Here is a 23799-nt window from a genome sequence, read left to right on the forward strand (position 1 = left end):
TTTTTATTTTACTTTATTTTATTTTATTTTATTTTGTTATTTTTCTACCAGCATCATTTTCAAGAGGCAATGTTTTTTTTTAATGAGGGGAAAAGTTGTGGGGGATTTCCTTCCTTATTTCAGCCATCATACAGCCGACTGACAGCTGGCAGTGACAGCTTGAAGACTGCTACTCTGAGCTGTGCACAACCCCACACTGTCTCTGTCATCTCAAATAAACTTATATAAGCTGTATGATGTAGAAATAGAGGTTTTGACTTTTTTAAAACCATGATATACCTTGAAACCATCTCCTGCCCATTTGAGGCGCAGTGAAATCAAAACAGTGAAATACTGCATGTTGAYTGGTAGTTTTACAGCTGGGCATGGCCAGTTTTGTTGGGTGTTTGGACAGACTTTAAAGCACCTTTTGGTCATGTTGAGGCCAAAATGTGTCGCACCTGTGTGGTAGTCACATTACCAGCACCAACACCTCAGAGCGAGCCGGGTTCAGCAGTCGATCTATCATGTCGACTGMGTCTGGATGTCCTGCCGGTGCATGAGCGTGTAACAATTTTCGAATCAGCTCTAGCTCATGATTATTCTAGGTGCCGGCGGTGATCTTGCAAAGAGGCAGCTCTGTAGTTTCTCTTGTTATTTTTTATTATCACCTACTTTGAGGCAGTGTGTCAGCGTGTGTGTGGGTGGCAGAGGAGTGTGAAGCCTGGCTGGTCAGTCCCAGCAGGAAAGGCCTGATCTGGACATGGTTGTTAAGTTTCATTGGTTAACAGGGGGGGTCGCTTCATTGGCTGCTATCTGTGCAGCTCATTATTCACATAGTGGGTGGCAACAGGGAATGAAACCCCCCACAGCAAAAAGAAAAGAAAAACTGAGACATAGCCACAGGAGAGGAGGCGAAGGGGCTCATGGGACTGCAGTTTAGACCACTTCAGTGGTGAAATCTCACAATCTAAAGCTGCTCTTTGCAACGCTGCCTGTTCAGTATCAGTATGACAAGCGCAAAGAGAAATACACTCGTATACCACCCCTGTGCTTTTCCTGATCCCGTAAAGCATAAGATGGCTTTGGAATAGTAGTCATTTATTTTTGAGATAATCCAACTTTCACAGATCGCCAGATTTCCCATGTTCTCCCTGTCAGGCTGGATTTCATTTTCCTGAAGGATTAATGTAATCAAAGCTGCTGTGAAATCCTCTTTTTTAGGAATAATGACCAAGTCGAGCTGACACAATCTGCCGTCATCCTAATGTTTATTTTCAATCAGCGGCTGTATTGGGTGAAAACATAAATGAGTTTTTTATTTTTATTTTTTTCTGCTGAACCTCTCATGTTGAGAGGTGCTGGAGCAAAACAAACAACAAAATAAAAAAAAAAAGGTCAGCCTCGAATGATTTTAATATTTTGTCCCCACACTGAACTAATAGATCCAGGAGTCAGAAGAGTGGAAGGAAGATGAGAATGTAAGAATCTTATAGCTGATGTACTTGGAAGGTTGTGGGGGGGCGCTTATCACTCCTCCAGCTCCACTCAGAGCCGCCTCATCCCACTGATAAATCGCTGAGATTGTGTGCGACAGTTTCAGGACGACTGCAAACCAGAATTTATGTCAACGTCGGACTGATCAACGGCTATGTTAACCTCAGACTCGGTGACAAGTACTTCAGCCGAGGGATTTTATACCTTTTTAGATATCCAGACTGAACACRTGTGAGAGATAAAGAAAACTGCTTTTCTTCTCTTGTTTTTTTTTTTTTCATTTTTTTAATGTTGGCGCTTCTGTTTGCTTTCTCCACCTACACGAGTCATCCTTCTCAGCATGCTCAGGTTTGCCCTCTTTGTTCGACAAACTGCAACACAAACAAAAGAGACTGCAGTCGGGAGTAAAGACTGGTTTTAAATGTCTGTTTTAAGGTTGCGCACCATTTCTCTGTTTAAAATGACACCATTCAGCGATAACTCAGACTGAAAGCCRGAGAATGCAAGGAGGATTAGTGTTTTCAAAACTCTTAAAAGGCTAAATAATGTTGGAATGTGACTGGAGCTCAGAATTAGGACGGCTTTTCTCCCCTCAGATGAAAGTTGTATTCTTCGTGTTGTTGGCCTACATTGGGACTGAATCCCCTAGTCTGGTCTTCCTTGATTTGAGATTGAGATTTGTGGGGGAGGAGGAGGATTTAGACAACTTGAGTGGTCACTATAGAGACAAACCCAAAAAAAAAAACAACCTTTTACACCAACGTTTTAAACAAATGTCATGTGATAGGTTGGTACCAAGGCTGTGTCCAAATGCAGGGGCTGCATCCTTTGAAGGCTGAATTTGTTACTTCCCAGCGATGCGCCATAGGTTGTCCAAATTCAAAGGCTCCTCCCCACAAATGTGAGATTTCTTTTTTGCTTCTAATGGCAGATGAAGAGAAAGACAGGCTTACTATGAAAATCTGATGCAAAATTTGAAAGTTTAAATTGGTTGTGTTGTTAGGCTTTTGTCAGTTGCATRGACATGTTTTTAATATTATTCCTGTCAGAAATCACCATAAACTGGTTCATATGACGGGTCCTTATGTATTGCCTCTAAGTTAATTTTTAAATTCATATTATTAATAATATCAATACATCAATAAGGACAATACAGGACATACGCTGGAGCTGAAGGCTAGAATGTCCAAATTCAAATCTACTTCCATTCTTCGCAGTCAAACCCGGCCCACGTTGACCGGGTAGGCCGGGGATGCAGCCCCTGCATTTGGACACAGCCTAAGAGTATGTGTTGGGGATCACTTTCAACTACTACCACACTAAATTTAAGATTGATATTTACAAAAATCAGAGAGTTAAAGCCATTTGTATGTTTGCTATGGTTGATTAGCTCTCCAAAACATAAGTTGTAGACATACATTCAGGGATTACTTCCTGAGATATTTAGTTAAATCCATCCAGTGGTAGATGAGCCATTTTGCTAACAGGCACACTCAGACAGAGATAATTACATCATTGCCTTCCTTTCATGGTGGCAGGCCATGCGGATGGTTTTGTGGGTACATACAGTAAGCATTGTGTGTGCTTTTCACAGAACAGAGTGTGTGTGTGTTTGTGTGTGCGTGTGGGTTAGCTTTCCCATGCCACGTCGCGGTGAAAGGCCGCTGGCCTCTTTATCACCGATCTGACCCCATGCGACGGACACATCCTGTTGAGTCGAATTGTCTCAGGAAGTAARCTGAGCCCAGAAGAAGGTGATAACTGAGGCTCCAGTTACACCCACTGTAATTTCGACTCCTGTYGCTGCAGAACACAACACGAGATGGCAAAAGCTCCTGAATGAGCCCTTATGGAGGTACTGGGGGGTACCCGTGTGTGTGTGTGTGTGAAGAGTCTTTAAGAATTAAATGAACTGCTATTGCGTCCCACAGAAAACAAAGCGCAGATCGGGCTGAGCTGTGTGGGCCTTTTTTCTGCTCATAAATAAGGCAAGCACCTCTGATTGTGGGGTAAATGTATAATTCATGCGATGCCCCTCCTCCTCCTCTTCTTCATCTTCTCCTCACTTTCTGCCAAGCTACTCCTTTTCAGCTCTTTGTTGTCTGCACCCTCAACTGCATTTAAATTAATAATTAAAAGGATGCTCGGCGAATGTCAGCGATACCACCTGCTGGTTTCTTCTCTGGGTCTTTGGAGGCTGATTTTGCAAACAAGACACAAAAAAGGTTGGAAACACTAAAGTTTCATTTTCAGCCCTCCAGAACTGGAGGAACATGGAGATTTAGTTGCTTTTAACGATGACAGGATTATGACAGTGGAAAGTCTCACAGCATATGTTTGTTCTGGAGCTGTAAAACACCTGGAGCTTTGAGACGTATGTCATTATTTGTTTAGTGGGGAAATTTGAAGCTGCCTGTGCCAATATTATTTTAAATTAATGAGGGGAGTTTTTCTAAACAGATTTGTTTTTACATATAAATCCTGTTGATTAGAGAAAAATAATAGGAAACATGCAGGTTTGGATCATTTATTTATTAAGTGCTAATTATTAGCAGGAATTGACATTTGTCTTTAAAATGCTGTTGGAAAGTATTTGCAAACCACAGACCATTTTTTTTAAACCAAAAGATGTCATAATGTGTTATTGCATTCACTAATACATTTAAATATGATTTATTTATTTATTTTTTCTTTTACGTAGACCTGAAGATTGACAAGGAGCTACAAAGCTTTTGAAAAATACTATAATTTACTATCACCCACATTTTGGTGGCAGACAGTGGGGTGATATTTTGTGTGTGGGTGTTAGTCTGTTAGCAAAATATCTCCTGAACCACTGGACAAATAATAATAAAACTCCCAGAAAGTAATAGCTAGATGTACGACTACAACTGATTTATGTTTCYGAGTCAAATCGATATAATCTGGCACCTCAGCTAATCAACCGTAGTATACACATAAATAGCTGAAACTTAGTCAGTTTTGCAGATACTGATTTGATATTTGGTGGTAGCTAAGAGTCACCCTCAATGAATACTTCAGGTGTAACAAATTGCACAAAGTGTGTTTAAACTTTTACATTAAATGCTGAAGTCAACCATGTCTCTGTTGGCAAAAAATCTCATGAACCACAGCATATATTTCATTGAAAATATGCATTGGCTGCACCACTAAAGCTGATTAACTTTTATGCCCAATTCTCTTGTGTTTTGTTTTTGTGCAGAGGCTTTTATAAAAGCAAAACAGAAGGTTTAACAGCTACGACTGTGATCTGTTATTTCCTTGAAAAATCATACTAACCTTGTTATTGATATGAAAAAACATTCAGACTGATTCTATCAGCTTTGATGCGCCAACTGAATATCATTCATCTTTATCTCACAAAATGTCATTTCGATAAGCACGCTCCAGCTGATAGAAAAACTCATTTGAGTTCAGTRCGTACAGAAGTACAAACTCACATCTGAAGTGAGCACACTGTTAATCTTTGTGATCTACCTGATCCAACCCACTGTCTGCTCAGCATACACCTATGCTGATTTACTGCCGCTCGATAATTAAATACACCATCTCTCACAGACTCGACACGCTGTAAGGTCACGTTAGGTTGAGGAAATAGTCTGCCCATCGTTTTTCCTGATTTACTTTCTATTTTACAGTCCTTTGGAACTTAACGGCACATCAGAGACAAATCAGAAAGTCATACTAGCATATGATTTTACACTCAATCAGATCACAGCTCAAGAGATTGATGAAATGTGTCTCGGCTTGCTTTAACCTGAAAGAAACTCTGTGCCACGAATAAAAATGAGGGAGAAGAAAACAGGAACAGCGTGAAGAGTATTGCCGTCATCAAGTGTTATCGAAGCAAACAGTTCTGAAGACTTCCTGCGGAAAAGTGGGAACTAAATTTTATTTATAAAGCCCTTTAAAAACTCCTCAAAGAATCAAAGAGCGTATAGTGCAATACAATAAAACAAGTAAAGACTCCTTCAATACAAACCAAAAGAATACAAACAGGAATAAAACTATAAAAATATCCATAAGAGCCAAAGAATAAAAATGAGTTTAATGTGAGGATGTAAAAGGAGCTAAGGAGGATGCATGTCTAATGTATAAAGACAATTCTCTTCACAATTTTTGCCCTACCACAATAACCGTCCCCTCTGAGGAAGCTGATCACAGACCTGGGAGAACGGGCAGGTATCTTAGTGTGTCACAGGTCAGAAAGGTAAGAAGTAAAAGACTGTTTAAAAGCAATGTTTTTTTTTTTATTGTTTCTAAAATGAGTTGACAACCAATGGATATTTTAAACAGGTGTGGTTATTTTATTTTATTWTTTGTCATTTTAAAGTCAAGCTGCAGCATTTTGCACTATCTGTGAACAGGTGACGGCAGAAGCATTGACTTCAACATACAGAACATTACTGTAGTCTTATGGTGCGTTCACACCGAACGTGATTTCAGCATCAGTAGCCTCAGGTTTACATGCAAAGTCTATGGTGGACGCGCTTCAATCAGCGTCGGGAAGTGCTGCGGCGCCTCAAGCGCGATTAGAGCAGCGCGATTTGAACGATTTGAATGATCTGAGCGTTCGATGCGCTGCTGCGCAAATCCCTGAAGTTAGAAAATCTGAACTTTTGCAGCTCGACGCGCCGTGTCAACCAGTCAGAGAGACTCCACTGTGTGACGTAGTGACATATTTCCCGATGGGACAGTTTACTGAATGATGTCCACTAACCTGAAACAGATGGAGAGGAGCTCTTTAGCTGAAATGAGTGCTGCAGTCGGTGTCCTGACAGGAGATATCCGCACCAATGCGTGGCAGCAGCTCATCAGACTGGACTCGGGGAAAAAAATGGTCCTGAAAGCKAKCTGTGAGCCTCTACCACAGCTGCTGGGTGATGAAACTCAGAATGTCTCTGAATTATCTGGTGAATTAATTATGAATTAAATATCTGATGAACGTGACATGCTCTTGCTCTCTGTAAATGAAGCAAAGCCGCTTCCTCGTCCGACATTAAACAGAGCCCGACAGAGGAGGGAGGGGCGGGGAGGCTGTTGCCGTGCGAGCACTTCAAGAGCTGACCTGCGTCTGACCTCAAAGTGCACAAGCGACCAACTTCAGCGTTGGCTGCGATTTTGAAGCTGAAATCGTGTTCGGTGTGAATGCAGCATTACTGTGAAGTCAGAGAGTTGGGACGGTTTCATTAATGGTTATAACATGTGGCTTCATTTTAAGAACTGAATGAGACGTAACGAGGTAATGAATGATGCAAGGCAGAATATGTGAAAAGGTAATCTAATATAATTAATAATGTAATTTTTTAGGCAAAGATGGATGTGGCTATTACAGGTAGTGTTTGTAACTTGGCTTGAAAGACTATTTAGCTTGCCTTGGGGCCTAGGCTGCCCATGGAAACAGATCTGTGATCTCAGTGGGATTTGTCTGGTTAAATAAAGGTTACATAAATAAGAAAAAAAGACAAACTGAATAAAAGCTTTAGAGGGGAAAAAAGCCAAAATAATGATCGGTTAATAGAGAAAAGATGGCGAGCCAGGTTTGTTTGAGCTAATAAAAAGTTCCACTCAGCAACTTTAGTTCAAAAGCAAAATCAATACACTGGAATTTTACTTTCTCTGTAATGATTACCTTACATTATTAATAGAAATGCCCTGACAGCTGTGATGGATTAAACCAGAGTGGGACTCCTTAACTATAAACATGAACCTAGACTCTGTGGAACAGCTAACTAGTTAGAGGTGGCCTTGTTCACCCTCAGCACTTGATAGATTATTTGTTCGTGAAGTTTCTGCTGCTCTCTGCCCATTCTGTATGCTCTTGATTAGAGGAGAGTTGGATTTGAAATATTTTTATGTGTGCTATCTTAGCTTAGATACACACAAAAGACTAGTGTTTTAAGAAAAAAAATGCATGCATGTAATGCAACACAAAAGCAATCTAATGAATCAAGAATGAGGGAGTAAACCTATTCAAATATGGTCCAATAAATGAAATACAATATAGTTCATGTCACAGTACCTTCAGTATTTTTTATTGCTGAAAAATCATTATTTAGCTAAAGAAACCAACAGGTTACATGAAATCTTAATTTTGATTTAACTTGAAGTCATGCTTCTAGTGATTAGTTTCCTCTGGTTTTGTGAAGAAATAAATAAAACTGAGTATTTTCCACAAAGCAATGGAAATTTATGTTCTTATAATGTTACCTGGTGGAGGCATACTTACTTTGGTGTGTGAGGAATATTTGTGATTTACTCAAATAAACTAGAAACTCAGATAAATCTTCACTAATCTAATCTATTTCCACCCATTCAGACTGTTGTTATTGGATTCTGTTTGATTGTATTAATGCAGAACAGTAATCTATGTAAGTATAGACTAAATCCCAACAGTTACATGCAGGGTTAAACGGGAGTTTGCGAAGATGCAAATTCTGGGTTAAAACTTAAAAATATACTGCATAATAAGCAAAAAATGTTTCCTTGGAGACAGACTGTGTGGGTTTTGTAGATGTCAAAAATAACATCTCAGTTTCTGGAAAGATATATTGTTATTAAACAAAATAATTCCTCTTTTTCTGGATATTGAAGAAGTGCAGACTTTGCTGCCATACATGAAAACAGATATTTTTGTACTGACTTATGGTGTACACTACTTACAGACTGATACTCAAGCAAATAATTTAGAGCTKTACTTTTGTAGATTTTGACTCAGGCTAAGTCATTGCTGTAATATAACAGCCTCTAAACATTAAGGAGCAGCCAATTCTAGCTTGCACTGTGGATTATATCACTATCAAAAAGGCCAAAAGTCCTTGAGAGGAGGGAAGCAAACATATGTTACTGCATAACTAAAGAGACGACATCGATCAAGGCCTGTTCTCCTTAGGAACTCTTGTCAATATATTGCCAACACCCTTGATGACAAAGGTCAACATCAGACATTAATATGTAGAGGATCAATGCAGAGGTAAGACCAGCAGAAAAGAGAAGAGGAATTTTAGAGTGGACTTGAGTGGACTTTGGTTTAACGATAGAGGGAATGAAAAGCAATTAAAGTAGAATAAAGGAGAAGTTACGAAATGGGACAAGGGTTGTTGTTACAGGACGCCCCCCCCMAAAAAATGAAATAGTGAGAAGTGAACATATCAAGTCAAGTGCTTGTTTCGCCACACGAGACAGAACTTGCAACTGGGTCGATAGATACGAGCGGAGAGCTGCTGCTGTAATTGAGTCTGGTTGCTGAATGTGTGAAAAGCACCGGGTTAGCGAAAAGGAGCCATAACTCGATGAGACYGGGCGGCGAGATTTACAATGTGTGTGATCAACAACAGCGATTCCGCCATATCTGGGTCTGTCAGAGTGGCAGGAAGCCGTGGGACAGCAAAGGCACCTTGTAAATAATCTTTGGCACCAGTGGAGCCTGACACTGACCATTGGTGCATGGGATCGATACACTTAACCCTAAGCCTTTGGGACAATGTTGAGGAAAAATGCTTTGGGTTTATATTTTTGCTGGCTGTGCAAAGGGAAAGCATGTTCCCATGTGAATTTGTTGTCTGTTGAACTCCATTTAAAATATAACAAAATATATGTATCCCATATGAATGTCCAAATGGACAAAAATAGAAAACTGCCATAAGTTTGAATAATGGTTCATGCATTGTGTTGTACACACTGCGTATTGTTAAACCTTGGGGCAGCCCCGATTGGTAGCAGTTCATGCTCCATAAACTAAAATGTAACTCTTGTGTGACATTTTATACGAGGACTTTTCCATACTTGCTGTTATTTCAGTCGCTCACTTGGGGCACCAAGTATTTTTATGATGGGTGGAGATGCTGTGATAGAGAAAGCCAGCTCTATGCGCGGCACCCCCACTTTCCCCGACCCCGTGTCTCTCTGCTTCCCACTCCACCCACCTACAAAACCCCAACCCAACCGTTCCTACCATCTTGTCCCCATCATAAAAAAAAGGGAAAAGTGAAGATGGGTTGCGGTGTTGGCCACCATTCAGCCCGACTTTCTCATCGACCCCACAGTATGCCTTTCAGGCTCCCCCAGAGTAACAACTGCTGCATTTTATTACAGCGTGAAATGGGGAGTGAAAGACCGCTGTGGATGTTCCTACTTAACCATGCGGAATGTGTCACCATCGGGCAGGACGATAAGAGGACAAAGAGAAAATCAGACGCTCAAATGCAAAGAAACAACCAAGGCTCTTATAGATACTATATGGCCATTTATGTCTTTTGGGGAGGGGAAATTTGTCCTGAAATATGTTAACATCCCATGGCATAAATGCATGCATTCCTTGTGTGACTTAAACAGATGGTAGCTGTGTTGCCAGCCCAAGAAATTTGCTTGAGGGAGACCCAACGCTGGCAGCCCAACCAAGCACATACATACGCTGTGTCCAGCTCAGTTTTATGCCCTTCACTTTGTTTACAAAGGCGTCCTTTAATCCAAATATTTAAAGAATCTACGATGTAGTGCGAACACTTGCTTTTTTTCATAAAGACATTTTATTAACATTTTGGTTTGTTATGATTAAAATACATTTGTAGAATTAAAACCATACACTTGAAAGCAGTTCTTTTTGTGTTTGCAGAGGATTAAAAGTACACACAAAAAAGTTGCACAACAGAAACTTTTTCCCAAACCTTTTTTCTGAATGCATCAGTAACAGGGTTTAGATTGAGTACCAAACTGTGTAAATAGGAATCAAGCATTTGATTGATGATAGCACCTTTTTTAATTATTTCCAGCCGTCCTATTTGCTTTGGCAAGACATCTGTCGTCGGACYGCCTCTTCCCTCCCTAAATGTCAGGATGTGGGTGTGGCTGTGGAGCGACGCTGACAGATTGCCAGTTTCCAGCACACCTGCAGAGAGCCCTCTGTCCCAACACAGATGCTTATCATTTATTAGTGTCGTTTATGATATAACCACTTAAACCTTCAAAGTTTCTGCGAGAATTCAATTGGTTTTGTTAGTTTGCAAACGTTTCCCCTGGTGAGTTGTAGAAAACAAAACAAAACAAACAAACAAAAAAAAACAAGGAAAAAAATTTGGACAGTGTGGGTGAGATAACACACAGCCAGCTTTCTGATTTGTAGTGCAGTATCATTAGTACGCAATGTGCTGTGTTAATTCATGCAGCTTGGCACTGGAGCTCGAGCATCTCGAGATAACGCTGATTCTATTTTTCACTTGTATAGTTGGGACTGTCGTGGACCAGAGAAATTTTCGTGCCTAAGAAAATGCCAGAGGAATGCATTCAGTCTCTGCTCACGAGATCTTTCAATGTGCAAAATGAGCTTGATCCCCCGGGCTTATATGTGTATTTTCAGTGATTTGTAGAGGGGATTTGGGGGCTTTAACATGTGCGTCTGCTAGCAGAACGTCCTTTAGGCGTCGGTTCAGCATGCAGTCGCTGCCTCGACGCTTGGTTGTTCCTGCTTGGGGGTTTGTACAAGCCTGGGATGCTGCTTCGCTACAGACTGTACTCCCAAAACTCTCAAATGAGAACAGTATAATGATATAAAGTTACTGTGTTATTCATAACAGATGATTTTCAAACTGCGCAGACTGAAGTCTAACTTTGACAGGGCAGTCAAGCTCGAATGTCATCCTAAATCTCCCAAGTGTTGAATTGGTTTCACCTGTTGAAACCACACTGGCGGCTCCTGGAGCTCTCTTCTTTCACCAAGGTGTCGGGACTTTTTTGTCAACTCCATTTTTCCATTAGAGTGATATCTATACTGATGTGAAACAATTAAGAAAATCCCTTTCCTCCCAACCCAGTGTGCACGCTGGAGCCAGCAGTTAACAGACTCGACATGCCACTTGCGCCGAGTTTATCGGCTGTCGCGAACATTGCTGGGCGAAGCAAAGAGTCGGCCGAGAGCCTGAGAGTAATTGAGTGCTGGCAGGCTTGTCYGCACTCCTGATTGCTGTGTGTCCTTCAGAAGCAAGGTTTATGTTTCATCTTGCTCCCATCCACCACACTCCATAAAAAGCAAATAAACTTTTCACTGGCAATGGTATTATAATGACAGCGCAAGCTAATGGGCAAATTAAAGAGTAATAAATACAACTCTGGCCCCCCGACTGAGATGTGAAATTTCTTGCATCAGCTTTGGTGTTTAACGTAGTCTCTACTGTACAATAAATGGCCTCATTTAACCACTSTTCAGCACTGTACCTTACATAACGCCATGTTATTCTAAGCTGTTATTAGGAGGCTCATTCTAACCGAAAATCCATGTCTTATTAAAATCTCCTAAATACAAACATGTCGGACACCCTATGAGGAATGGAGGAGAACGCCTTGAAATTTCATTATCCAATCTACCTTTGTGCTGTAGTTGACGAAAGAGTTTAAATTAAATAGGGTTGAATGAGGGGCTTTGGCAGGTTGTTGTGTGGTGCGGTTTGGGCAGCTCCCAGCACTGTACAGATGCAGCCAGGCAGTGGTTTGACTGAGCCTGCTCTTCTCTTTCACACCAGCTCCCAGCAGCCAGCTGCTGCAGGATTAAAGAGCCTCGCTTCTCTCAATCTGAACCCCAACGACATGCTGGCCTGTTTGTGTTAAACTGTGTTAAGTTTAAATTTAATTTAAATTGGGAGTCCGTTGTTGTGTTTTAACACAAGAAAAGTTGGACTAAAATGGTAAACTTAATTTCTGAAATCCTATCATCCCATTATGTTTGGCGAAATGAGTTTAAGCAGCACAAGTTTATCTTTTTGTTTTCTTCTCCCTCTTTAGAACATTTAGAAATATTTGTTCCATGTGTTTTATAAAAATTAGGCAAACACATGAGAAGCAAACCAAGTTTAATTTTAAAAAACAATCTTATTTTAGCCCTGTTTAAGAGAAGTTGCATACAGTAGATATACTTATATATGCTTTTTGTTATGTGCATTTTATTGGTTTATTATAAAGTGAGGTTGTGTGGATTAGATATGACCAGTCAGTGTCTCACCTGCAGTGGACAGAAGTCAGACCAACCTCAGTTTGGAGAACAGTAAAGTGTTTACTTGACCTATGGCTAACTCCGAGCCAGGCGGAAAAAAAAAATCTGCAAACTGAATTTAGTTRAATTCAAAACTTTAAGATCAAGTTCAGTCTTGTGTACTTATTCATATGACTAGCTAGTGAGKAGTGTTCTAAAATTAGCTTGAATAAAGAGCACTATTGCTTTAGTTTATGGAAATCCATTTTTTTAAAAAGGGGGGTTCAAAAGTTTCAGGAATAGGAGGCKATTTTGAAAAAGTAGGGGGCTGATTAAATAATTGATCAAGGGGGTTCTGGAGGTCTTCCCCCAGAAAGAAAGAGAAATGAATTTAGAACAACGTAACACACTTTCCTGGCATTTGGAACAAAATCAGTTTAATTTTAACACAATTTTGTGTTAGTGTTGCACAGGAATACCTGTATACCATTTTACAACAATTAATTWGAATTTTTATTGTTTTATTTTACTCAAAACCTGTCATGAAGTAAGAATAAAAATGTCTCATTTTTTTAATATTCAAGTGAGTGATTAAAGAAAAAACTAATCACAGTATCAAATATATTAAAACTTCAGGGTAATTAATATTATAGGAACAAGTTAACATTAGAATATGTTGAGGTTTAAAAAATATGCAATCACAGACGTCTCACGTCATATTGAAGTGGAAAACAAGCTTTACAATAACTTAACCACAATCTTTCCAAATGAGAGTACTTACTGCAGTAAGTATTCGGTGCAAATGCATCTAAATTTAGATTTTACACAGTGAAAATCGCCAGCTGCCAAGTTATTTTTTAACCCTTCGTAAAAGGGTTCTGCTCTGAATAGCCTTTACGTAATTCACAAGGGAGTCCAGCTAATATCTTAAATAACATAAACAACTGTCAGTAAAAACAGATCTTCAATGTTTAGTTTTCTTACACGTATCATTATWTATTTATTTTAGTTTGACTTAAACTTAGATGGTGGAAACCCACTCTTTAATGGGCCCTTCTCCAAATAGGGCTTAGCACTACTTTCTCATGAGCATTTCTCCTCTGATAGCCAGACTGACATGACTCTGGCTGCTGTCTAACCCAGATAAAATACTGAATGCTCATAACTACACCAGGCAGCCCCTCTTAAGGGGGGAAAAATGAAAAAAAAAAAAAAGGCAGAACTATTTCTTTAAGCGCTAGTACCAGACTCTATCAAGTCTAGACATGAGCAGGAGAGGTGGCAGGATGAGAATGAGGTGCAGCAGTATGTGGGGCTACTGGTGTTAGCGATCAAAGAGAGGATCTGTCAGGACTCACACGAAACAAACCCAAACATAAGTAGATTTCCAGCTCTGCTTGTTTCAGTCTGCTTATGACAGACAGCCTCTTTGCCTCTCATTGGCTTTTGTCATACGTCAAAGTCCTTTAAAAGTATCCCTGGCATTTGTAAGAAAATGGGCTGTGACTGGTGTGAACGTGGCGGAGGAAGTGCCTGGATGAGGTGCCAGTAGGCCACAAGCACAGAAGACATCATCTCCACGGCAGCAGCAGGTCTTTGATGTGGCTGATTCTTTTGAATAACTGACACCCTTCTCTGTTTCAGTGTCTGGAGCCCTGCAAGGAGTCCTGGGACCTGAAAGAAAACCAGTGCCAAGATTTATGTGAGGTACGTTACTACCAAAGATCCAGAGCTTACCTCAGATTTGGGTGTTTGCGCTTTTCAAACTTAAGGAGGGGGAAGGATCTACTGAAGTCAAAGTTTGAGAGGGGTAAAAAGTACCTCTTTCTGCACCGTAACGACATCCTCTGCAAGGCTGAATCAGAGCCGCTTAATGCATTCACCAATTCAGTGAGTCATAAGCTGAAACCTAAACAAGACAGTCACTGTTGACTCAAAGAGCTGCCTGTTTGTAGAAAGTCTTTAAAAAGTAATCTGACATATATTTTCCCTCTGCTTCCCCTCTTTTTTTTTTTAAAATGTAGCCCCTATTTCCCAAGAAGCACTATGAGTGTCTGACAAGCTGTGAGTTCTTAAAGTCTGTGGAGGGAGTGAAGCAAGGCGACTGCCCTGCACCCGAGAAGGCCAGTGGCTTCGCTGCAGCCTGTGTGGAGAGCTGCGAGGAGGACGGAGAGTGCTCAGGAGTCAARAAGTGCTGCAGCAACGGCTGCGGCCACACCTGCCAGGTCCCCAAGAATCTCTACAAAGGTAAGAAGCAAATGAAAGGAAACAAAAGTCGCACCACGTTGTGTGTCATTATCCTGCAGCAGGAAATCGCCGYGCGAGATCAAAATCGGTCAGAATYCAGTCGTGGCTGGTTTGGCAGCACCGGCGGTCGGCTGTGGCTAAATGAATGTGATGGCAAACATTGAGCAGCTGCTTTGTTCGAACGTACAACAAAGGAACAAGTGTTGTATCAGTTTTCAGCACAGCCACACAAAATCACATTACTCGAACAGATTTCATCATGCTCGTGGCACAAGTACTTTTCCAACCACAGTGGGGCACATTAAGAAGGCTGTTAGCATTTTTTTTAAGGAGCTGGGGTTTCACAGCCTGTTTGTTGCCTGAGGCTGTCCCTTCTTATTCTATGGGTGCAATATTTAAGACTGATCCAGTGACCAAGAAAAAATGCCAGCGTTTTGGTTTGTAAATGCATTTTTGATGAATAATAGCTGTCAGCACTGTTGTTAATGACTTATACATTGCAGTCATTTGGAACTGCTTTATAGAGAAACTCCGTCCCCTCCCCCTTTTTTTTCTTTTTACTTGAGTGCTTTTATACTCRGGCAGAATATAAAACAGTAAACAGTACACAAAGTGACAGCCATCGATGAGATAAAATCTGAATCAGCAAATTACACAACTAATTAAAGAATACCTGAAGTGGGTAAATCCTGCCACAACCTAATAAAATGTACCCGCAAGAAACTTTACCCACATATATCTTTAAACAGAAATGTAAATAAAATGATGAAAAAATAAATATATGTAGGTAGAAATAATAATAGTTTTTTTAATTAGTGTTTTTCTGAACTGGAATTGATGCATGTAAACTTTAATGATTTTGGTGCAAGTTATGCAAATGGGTAGGAGTTACACAATGTATAAGAAGAACAGAAAGTTTCTGTTTATTTTTTTGCTTGTTTGAGGCGGTGCAAAATGGCAGATCATAGTAAGCAGAGAGAGCAATTTTATCCACCAGCGGGTACAATCAGGGGGCAGCCACTGGTGGCCTTGCCCACCGTAGAGTCTTTGAYCACCCTATCGGCCACCCTAATTATTTGAGGAATCTACTTTTAGCAATAAAAACACAAAAGCATAGTTTCATCGGGGGACCAAGAAAAGAAGTGCTGACGATTTTAAAGAAGAGGACCCCCATTCACAAGGATGCACATGTAGCTGCTTAAACACTAAGCAAATTAAAACACATAAAGAGACGTCAACCCCTGCKAAGCACACCCTCAGTTTRCATGATCTTYATAATAAAAACATAATTCATGCTTMTATTCAAAATCTTTGAAATTCAACATTACTATTTACTGCAGTTGTCTTTTAATCAGGGTTTTTTTTTATCAGTGTATTGTGTGTACCCTGTTAAATTCAATGTATTTTAGTTACTCCAGCTGCAATGGCAAAATACAATTTGTCATTTTGGAAAATGATTGATTGCACAGCATTGCTTTTTAATGTTTCACCTACAGGTAAATAAAAAGAAAACAATTAATGATGCAATGAAAGGCTCAGTGGAAAAACAAGAAAATCAGCAATTATTTTCTGTGCATTATACATCTGTGGATATATAAATGAGAAAACAAGAAGTAAAATTAGCAATTATATATACATGTAGGTCTCTAAGCATTTAACTGTGCGCACTGATGCTGTCTTCCACTTAGCTCATCTCCCTATTTAATTATGGCTTTGTATTATTTCCAAGAGATAACAGATTACAGTAACACGGTTCATCAGCTAAATAAGGGCTACTCCCCCACCCCCCTCTTTATTCACTTAATGGTATAGTATCAAATAAATCCACGGTCCGCTGGGTTTTTAATGTGATTAATTGCTCCAGTTTGCATCCCTCTCTGCTAAACATCAGCTTGAAATCGCAGCGAAGCAAACAGATTATCTCACCTCTATTTTTGACAGCGTGCTCAGAGTCCTAAATCTTTCCTTCYATCTCTTTTGCATTGTGCTTCGCCCACGCATCCTTCACGCCGCTCTGAATTGGAATATATAGCTCTGGTATGAAAATCGTAGGAAAAGCTTAAGAGTTTTCCAGACTCACGTATCTCTCTAAGAGGGTTTAATGGTGCCGCTCAGGGCAGCTTGATTTTTCTGAGGGTGCTGAGTCGTTGTTGTGAGAGAATCGAGTGCCCCTGAACCTGGAGACGGTAGCTACAATATACACGCTGTCAGCAGCTCACAAGTGCTGGCCGCCTAAGGCCATAACAGAGTTTAGGAGATGGAGCAGCATAAGATGAGTTTAAATCAAGCTTTGAACTGTTGCAGTGATAGACTGCAGGGGCGTATGCTTTGAATCACAGTAAGCATGTTTTACTGTGAACTCCATTTAGTACCGTGCAGCAAAAACGTGATACGTGACTTTTGGAGGGGTTCTAGTGGTTTTATTTGATTAGGGATTGTCTCAAGAGACGAGATGGTGGATGTCGGGCTCAAAAGGTGAGTGTGGCGTTAATCTGGGACAAAAAGATGAAAGCCTTTCTGTAAACGTCGACAGTCTCAGCACAGTGTCCTCGTCAATGAAAACCACTCGCTGCACAGCGAGACCCTTCTGCTTCAGCGGCATCCCAGCAGGTTCAGTCCAAACCCAGAGCTCGCGACAGGCCTTCGTCGGCACCACGCTTACGCTGAATTACGCTCAGCWGAGGAAAGTCAGAGAGGAATTCCTGTCCCGGTCCTCGGTGTTAAAGGTCTAATTAGTCGCTCATGGTTTGAAGAGCGTAATTGCTTCTTCGTGTGTTCATGCAGTCTTTGCCGTGATGAGCCATGGCGCTGGAAGCTATTAACAAACACAAGCGGRGAAGAAATGGAGCGTTTCCCCCCACGCTGAGATCACTCTCAGATGTGTGCGTTCAGGTTGGGGTCCCCAGCTTCATGCCCTTCGACARAAAAACTTCACTCTTCACTTTCTCAGAGACACCAGACCCCCGCTGAGCCTTTGATGTGCGATAAAACTTTATCTTCTTTCATTGCTCCAAGTCTCACTAAAGGAAATGTGCCTTAAATAAAATTGTGGCTTTATTAGGGTCTTGAGTTTCTAAAATTTCCGTACAGCCTTTTAGTTTTGTCAGTTCTCCACTCCTTTGAAGAAGCAGCTCTGCATGTGACACAACCTGACTTTTTAAATTTTTTGTGTGCTTTCTGGCAAATATGTTTGTCAGATCCAGATGAAATCTTGTGAGTCATGTTCACACTGTCGCTACAAGTCTGTCAATCAATCACATTCACGTCTGACTTCATAGAAAGCATCACAATGTTTTTCGGAACCCCTATAATTAAAGCAGTCATTATGACCGTGTGTGCGTGAGTTTTGAGAATTATATTCTCGGAGTGTAATTATTGGCATGATACTGACGCGAATGAACAGCGCACTCCCGAGCACGCCTCAGCGGCAGTTACATCATGGGTTGGAGCGCACGTGTGGCCCTCGATAGATCCGTAGGATGTTTGGACTAAACCTGACGCTAAAGTTATGTTTGGAAAGAGCAACCTGAGTGAAGGGGGTCATTCCTCCCACATGTAGTGAAAGAGAGCGTCGGCCTGCAAGTGTGCTTGTGGGAGGATGAGCGAAGGCAGATGGGGGGAGAGGAAGAATGCTGCGGTTGCCTTGGTGTTGATCGCGGCGCAGGAAATGTGACACGTTTGCTCGCGCRCACAGAGACACTCGCAGACTCCCAAACTTCAGTGCAGCTGTGAAACCGCAGCACAATGACCCCCAGCTGTTAGTTTGCAGAAAATTCTTATCAGCGGAACAAAACAAAGTACGGACTCCCTTCACTATTTTTATTTTCAGGCAGGCATAGTGTAATTGCATGGGTTTGTTTGTTGTATTAGTAATATATCTCATGAGCCAATGAACGGATTGAAATGAAACTCTCAAAGTATTCATTGGATGTGCTTCTGTTACTGGATGCCATTTATAATGGATTCAAGATGGTAGCCACAGCTAATCAACCTTTGCATACATCAAAATATCGCAAACTCAGGCAACTTCACAGATATTGAGGTGGAGTTTGTAGTTAGTAGTTGAGAGTGATTCCCAGCTCATACTCAGCTCTAACAGAGACTTTGTGCAAAATCAACACTCTTTGTGTGTTAGCAAAATATATAACAGAACAATGAATGGACTTTAATGAAACATTTAGTAGATAATCTATAGATGTACTTCTACAACAAAATAGCTTTTGGAGTCAGTTTGATACAAGAAAGCTGCCACAGTTTATTGACCGTAGCAAATACTAAAGTGTCTGTAACTCAGTAAATCTTACAAACATTGAGCCATGTTTTAAAGTGGTAGTAGCTGAAAAATCATTCCCAACACATATTGCACTAATAGCACTAATAAATTGCTTAAGAAGTGTGTTTAAAATGTTGGTGTTAATTGTTGTTGTCAGCCCTGTCGGTCTGTTAGCAAAAAATCTCATGAACCACTTTGCAGAATGAAACTCCTTGAGTGTAATCAATACATGTATATCTACAAGTGATTAACTTTTTTAGTCAACCAAATCTAAAATGGCCATCAAAGCTAGTCCATGTTAGAAAACAAAAACATGGCTATAATGCAGGCATGTTTATAGATGCTGAGCTAAAATTTGATGTGGTAGTAGCTGAGAGTTGTACTTAACACATACAGTAGTCTGAATGCTAAAGGATCCTGTAGGTTTAGTATATTTGTTTCAAGGTTTGATCAAGATGGGCATAACTCCGTAATTTTTTTTAACATAAGATCGTAGATTAAATCTCTGACAGGTGAGGTGCTGGGCTGTAATTTCTGCTTGGATCAACTGTGTTTACATACTGTATTATACTGTATATGAAGACTACGTAGGGTTAGGACATAGACTTGAATATCACTAGACTGAGCTCTGCTTATCTCATCCACTTTTAGCATCTGTGATTGGTTTATCTAACAGAAACCCAAAAATAGTGAAATATATATTATGTTACACTTTGTGAATATTACATAAATCAGAGGCAATGTCGGCTTGTAATATTTAATCATTTGTGCTAAATTGTTTCATGGTTCAGCAGATTGCTACACTTTGTATAACAACGTACTACAGAAGCTCATATCTGCTAACTTGTTCAATAATTATCAGTGATTATATTGGCTTTATAAGCTTATTTTAAAGGGATCCACGATTAGTTGTAACATTAAACTTTATTTGATAAACATTTATTTTAACTGTAAAATAAAGACTATAAAAATACTGTAGGATGTTCAGTTTGTAATTTTTAAAAATATATATTTTACCATGGACAGAGCCATTTTATTTACACACAAAGCATTCTGGGTAAACGATGACATCAACTAGGTCATCGGTGCGAGGCTGCTAGCGAGCTATATCCGCCCTGAAGGTTAATCTTGGACAATATCTGATGATTGACTCTTTTAAATGGAACAAGAGAGTGTTGACAGAGAGGAGAAGGTAGAAATGACTCAGCCTGTAACTGAAAATATGGATGGAGGACAACAGAGCTGCTTCATGGAAGAAGAACCTCAGCTTAGCCTGTTAGCCTTCATGCTAGCCCTCACGCTATATTGCCTTGTCTGTATTAGCTCGGCGCTAGCGCAACAAACAAGCTAAACTGAGGTCCTCCATCTATATTTTCAGTTACAGACTGAGTCATTTCAACCTTCTCCTCTCTGTCAACGCTCTCTGGTTTCATTTAAAAGAGTCGATCATCAGATATTGTCCAAGATTAACCTTCAGGGTGGATATAGCTCGCTAGCAGCCTCGTGCCGATGACCTAGTTGATGTCATCATTTACCCAGAATGCTTTGCATGTAAATAAAATGGCCCCGTCCGTGTAATATATTTTTAAACTTTTAGTTTAAAAATTATAAAAACTGAACATCCTACAGTATTCTACAGACTTCATTTTAAAGTTAAAGTATATGTTTATCATAYAAAGTTTAATGTTACAACTAATCGGGGATCCCTTTAATTTAGAACTGTTACATTGCTGGCTTCAGTTCTGGTCAAGTCACATCTACATTCATACATAAATAAGATTAAATCTGCTAAATTGTGTAATGAAATGTTTTCCTGTTTCTCTTCTGTTGGTAAATCCATAAAACACACAGCATTCTCGCATTTTTAAAACATCAGATAGCTGATATTAAGGCTGCAACTAATGACTATTTTGATAGTTGACAAATCTGCCATTATTTTTTCGATTAGTCAACATTTTTTTTCTGTCACAACGTCTATCTTTTGGTTCCTGTGAGCGCAGCTCCTGTTCCAGCTCCAGTACACATCTAATCTCACCTGCTGACACCTGTGAACATCACCATGTTATCCAGTACCTGAACATAAAAAGTAACGTCATAGCTAACTGAATTATGACCCATGAAACATGAATTTGAATCTCAAATGTATATGTAAAGGTGTATTTTAACATTAATACATGTAAATGTAATAATAATTAAATTATATAATACAAACTAAACTGCAAATAGTCTTTTAAACAAACAGCTCATTTGCAAATTACTCAAAATAGCAGCCTCTCCCCCATAATGAGGGGTTGTTAATCTGGTTAGGTTAAAAATTAGACAGGTGGCTACTGCACAAAGTGGTCCGTCAGTGGAAATATGATTTATAAGGCATCAATCTGATGAACAAGCTAACTTTCTGAAACACATCCACCTGGAAAGGATAAACACGGCTGCAACATGTTAGCATTGATCATGTAATCACAGCTGCTGTCCTGCCATCAAATGACAGAGTCTGAATTTTAGTTTCTTTGGTTGTTTTACGGTAAAATGTAGCTAACCTTGGAAAGGTCAAGTTTTGTTTCTTTTACTCTTTGATACGACTGTCTTTCTGTTCCATCTTTATTACTGCTCTTTGATGTGCCCACTGTGGCTTCTGTTTCTTCTGTGGTTTGCAGGCCATCACATTCTTCTTTAGTAAACGAAGCAACCGCAGACAGAAGTGATTCTGCCCCMAGCAGTTCATGTATTGCGTTGCAGTTACAAATGAACATTTACATGGTGATGCGTTGACATTAAAATGCTGCGTTGACTAATTTTTTAAATCAATGTCAATGATTATGTTGACTAATTGTCGCAGCTCTAGCTGATATACACTCTAAAATATTCTTCATTGATATTATTAATATATTTTTCATATTTTCTACATCATCAGTCTTTTTTCTCACTATGCTGCCAACATGTACAGTAATGGTAAATCCAGACTTTTTCCTATTTTACTTAGCGCTATAGCTAGATCACATGGTCATGTGGTTTTGACCAACTCCAGCTGTTCTATAGAACCTCCTTGGGTTAGAAACGGATGAAATGCTCTTTGTTGGAAACACAGCCTTGATTGCGTTGTTTACCTTCATAACTAGCCTTGAGCTGTGATGCTTTTTGTTAAACATGGAGCAGCTTTGGTGGAGCGCAATGGTCTGAAGTGCTGGCTGATTTATTAGGAACAGTGTCATGTGTTCGGCCCTGTCCTGTACTTTCAGCCTTGTTTTTCCAATCTCCATCTCATTATCACTCTGCCCAATGCTCAGTCAACAACTCTCTATATCTCCACGGTAATAAATCTACATGAGAGAGTTAGCCTGGCTTAGCTGAGCGTGTGGCCTGGACCTGCGCCTAATAAATCTCTAATCATATATTTATCACACACGGCCACGTCGACTCTATCTGGGAGGCCGAGTGTGAAGTTCAGCGATGCAAATTAACTTCTTGTAGGTCCATGTGTGCATTGTACCTGTAAGAGACGGAGAGAGAGAAATGTTTTGCGCTCCATCTCGCATACCTAAATGCAAACTATGTGTATCATCACCAGGATTCACAGCTACTAAAACATTAAAGCAGTAGCCAAGAAATATCACAATTGATGCTGTTAACCCACCACATGTACTAAATCTATTGCAGTGAGGTCATGTCTCATTTTCAGATCTGTATCTCTCCAGCTCAGATCTCATTTCTTTCCAGCTTTCAGTCACCCGAGAGAGGAAAAACAGCAACTCTCATGTCAGAGCTTCATCTGTGCTGTTCCACACAGAGGGGACTCTAACTCATCCTGCACTTTTCTAGGAGTCCCCCTGAAGCCGAGGAAGGATCTGGTGTTCTTGGAACAGCCTTCAGGTCAGCTGGAGATTCGCTGGTCGTCCAAGTTCAACATCTCGGTGGAGCCCGTCCTCTACGTGGTGCAGCGCCGCTGGAACTACGGCATCCACCCCAGCGAGGATGATGCGACGGAGTGGCAAACAGTTGCTCAGGTAAAAAAAATAAATGAGTAAACAGCAAAAAATAATGATGCGTGTTAATATCGCATGTAATGTTTCTATACTTAGATTTTGACAGTATTGTTTTAATCCGATATGTTTCATAGTGAAGTTACAGCTTCACTTAATCCAGCATGCGTCATCCTGCAGCTGTAAAACTGCTGTGCATTCCTCACACTCAGAGCCTTTGAAAGTTTGGCAACGAGCAACACACAGATGACTGATGTGGCTGCAAATGTGCAATCGGGGCTGTGACCCTACGTAAACCCTGACCCCTCTGGTTTGCTCTCCGCCCCACCCCCCATCTGTCCCTCAGACTGCAGAGGAGCGCATCCAACTGGCTGACATCAGAGCCAGCAGATGGTACCAGTTCAGAGTTGCAGCAGTCAATGTCCACGGGACCCGCGGCTTCACTGCGCCCAGTAAACACTTCCGCTCCTCCAGAGGTTTGTGTCTTTACGGTCATGTGTGGTCAGCTCCTTGACTATGATTGCCAGTCATTGGTTATGGTTAGAAGCATGAAACAGGTGAAGATGTTTTTAATACAAGATTTGACCGCTCATACAGTCATACAAAGCATGCTTCTATTAAATAGGACAGACCTTGAAACATAACACGTGTTTTTTTCCTTTTCTTTTTTAAAAACGATGTTATAAAATCACTCAACCTTTCATTGGAAGATTAAAAGAGACACTTTCGATGACAAATGAGGCCTTGTCATCTTTGAAGCTTTTGAGTTCTACATCTCTATTATGCAGGAGCATACTGATTAAGAATGAAATAAAACTCAGTGCCAACAGTACACTAACCAA

General features: G+C 40.4%; 1 protein-coding gene across 1 annotated transcript in view; it reads left to right on the forward strand.

The window, feature by feature from the left end:
• anos1 (anosmin 1) overlaps nucleotides 1-23799 on the forward strand; it is a gene marked incomplete at its 5' end in the record, with an annotated part of 59976 nt that overhangs the window by 14551 nt on the left and 21626 nt on the right. Inside the window, 4 exon segments of the mRNA XM_014018696.1 lie at nucleotides 14102-14164; nucleotides 14482-14704; nucleotides 22797-22981; nucleotides 23304-23433. Of these exon segments, the coding sequence (XP_013874150.1) occupies nucleotides 14102-14164; nucleotides 14482-14704; nucleotides 22797-22981; nucleotides 23304-23433 (601 nt within the window).

The sequence above is a fragment of the Austrofundulus limnaeus genome, unplaced genomic scaffold (assembly GCF_001266775.1).
Source record: "Austrofundulus limnaeus strain Quisiro unplaced genomic scaffold, Austrofundulus_limnaeus-1.0 Scaffold199, whole genome shotgun sequence".
Lineage (NCBI taxonomy): Eukaryota > Metazoa > Chordata > Actinopteri > Cyprinodontiformes > Rivulidae > Austrofundulus > Austrofundulus limnaeus.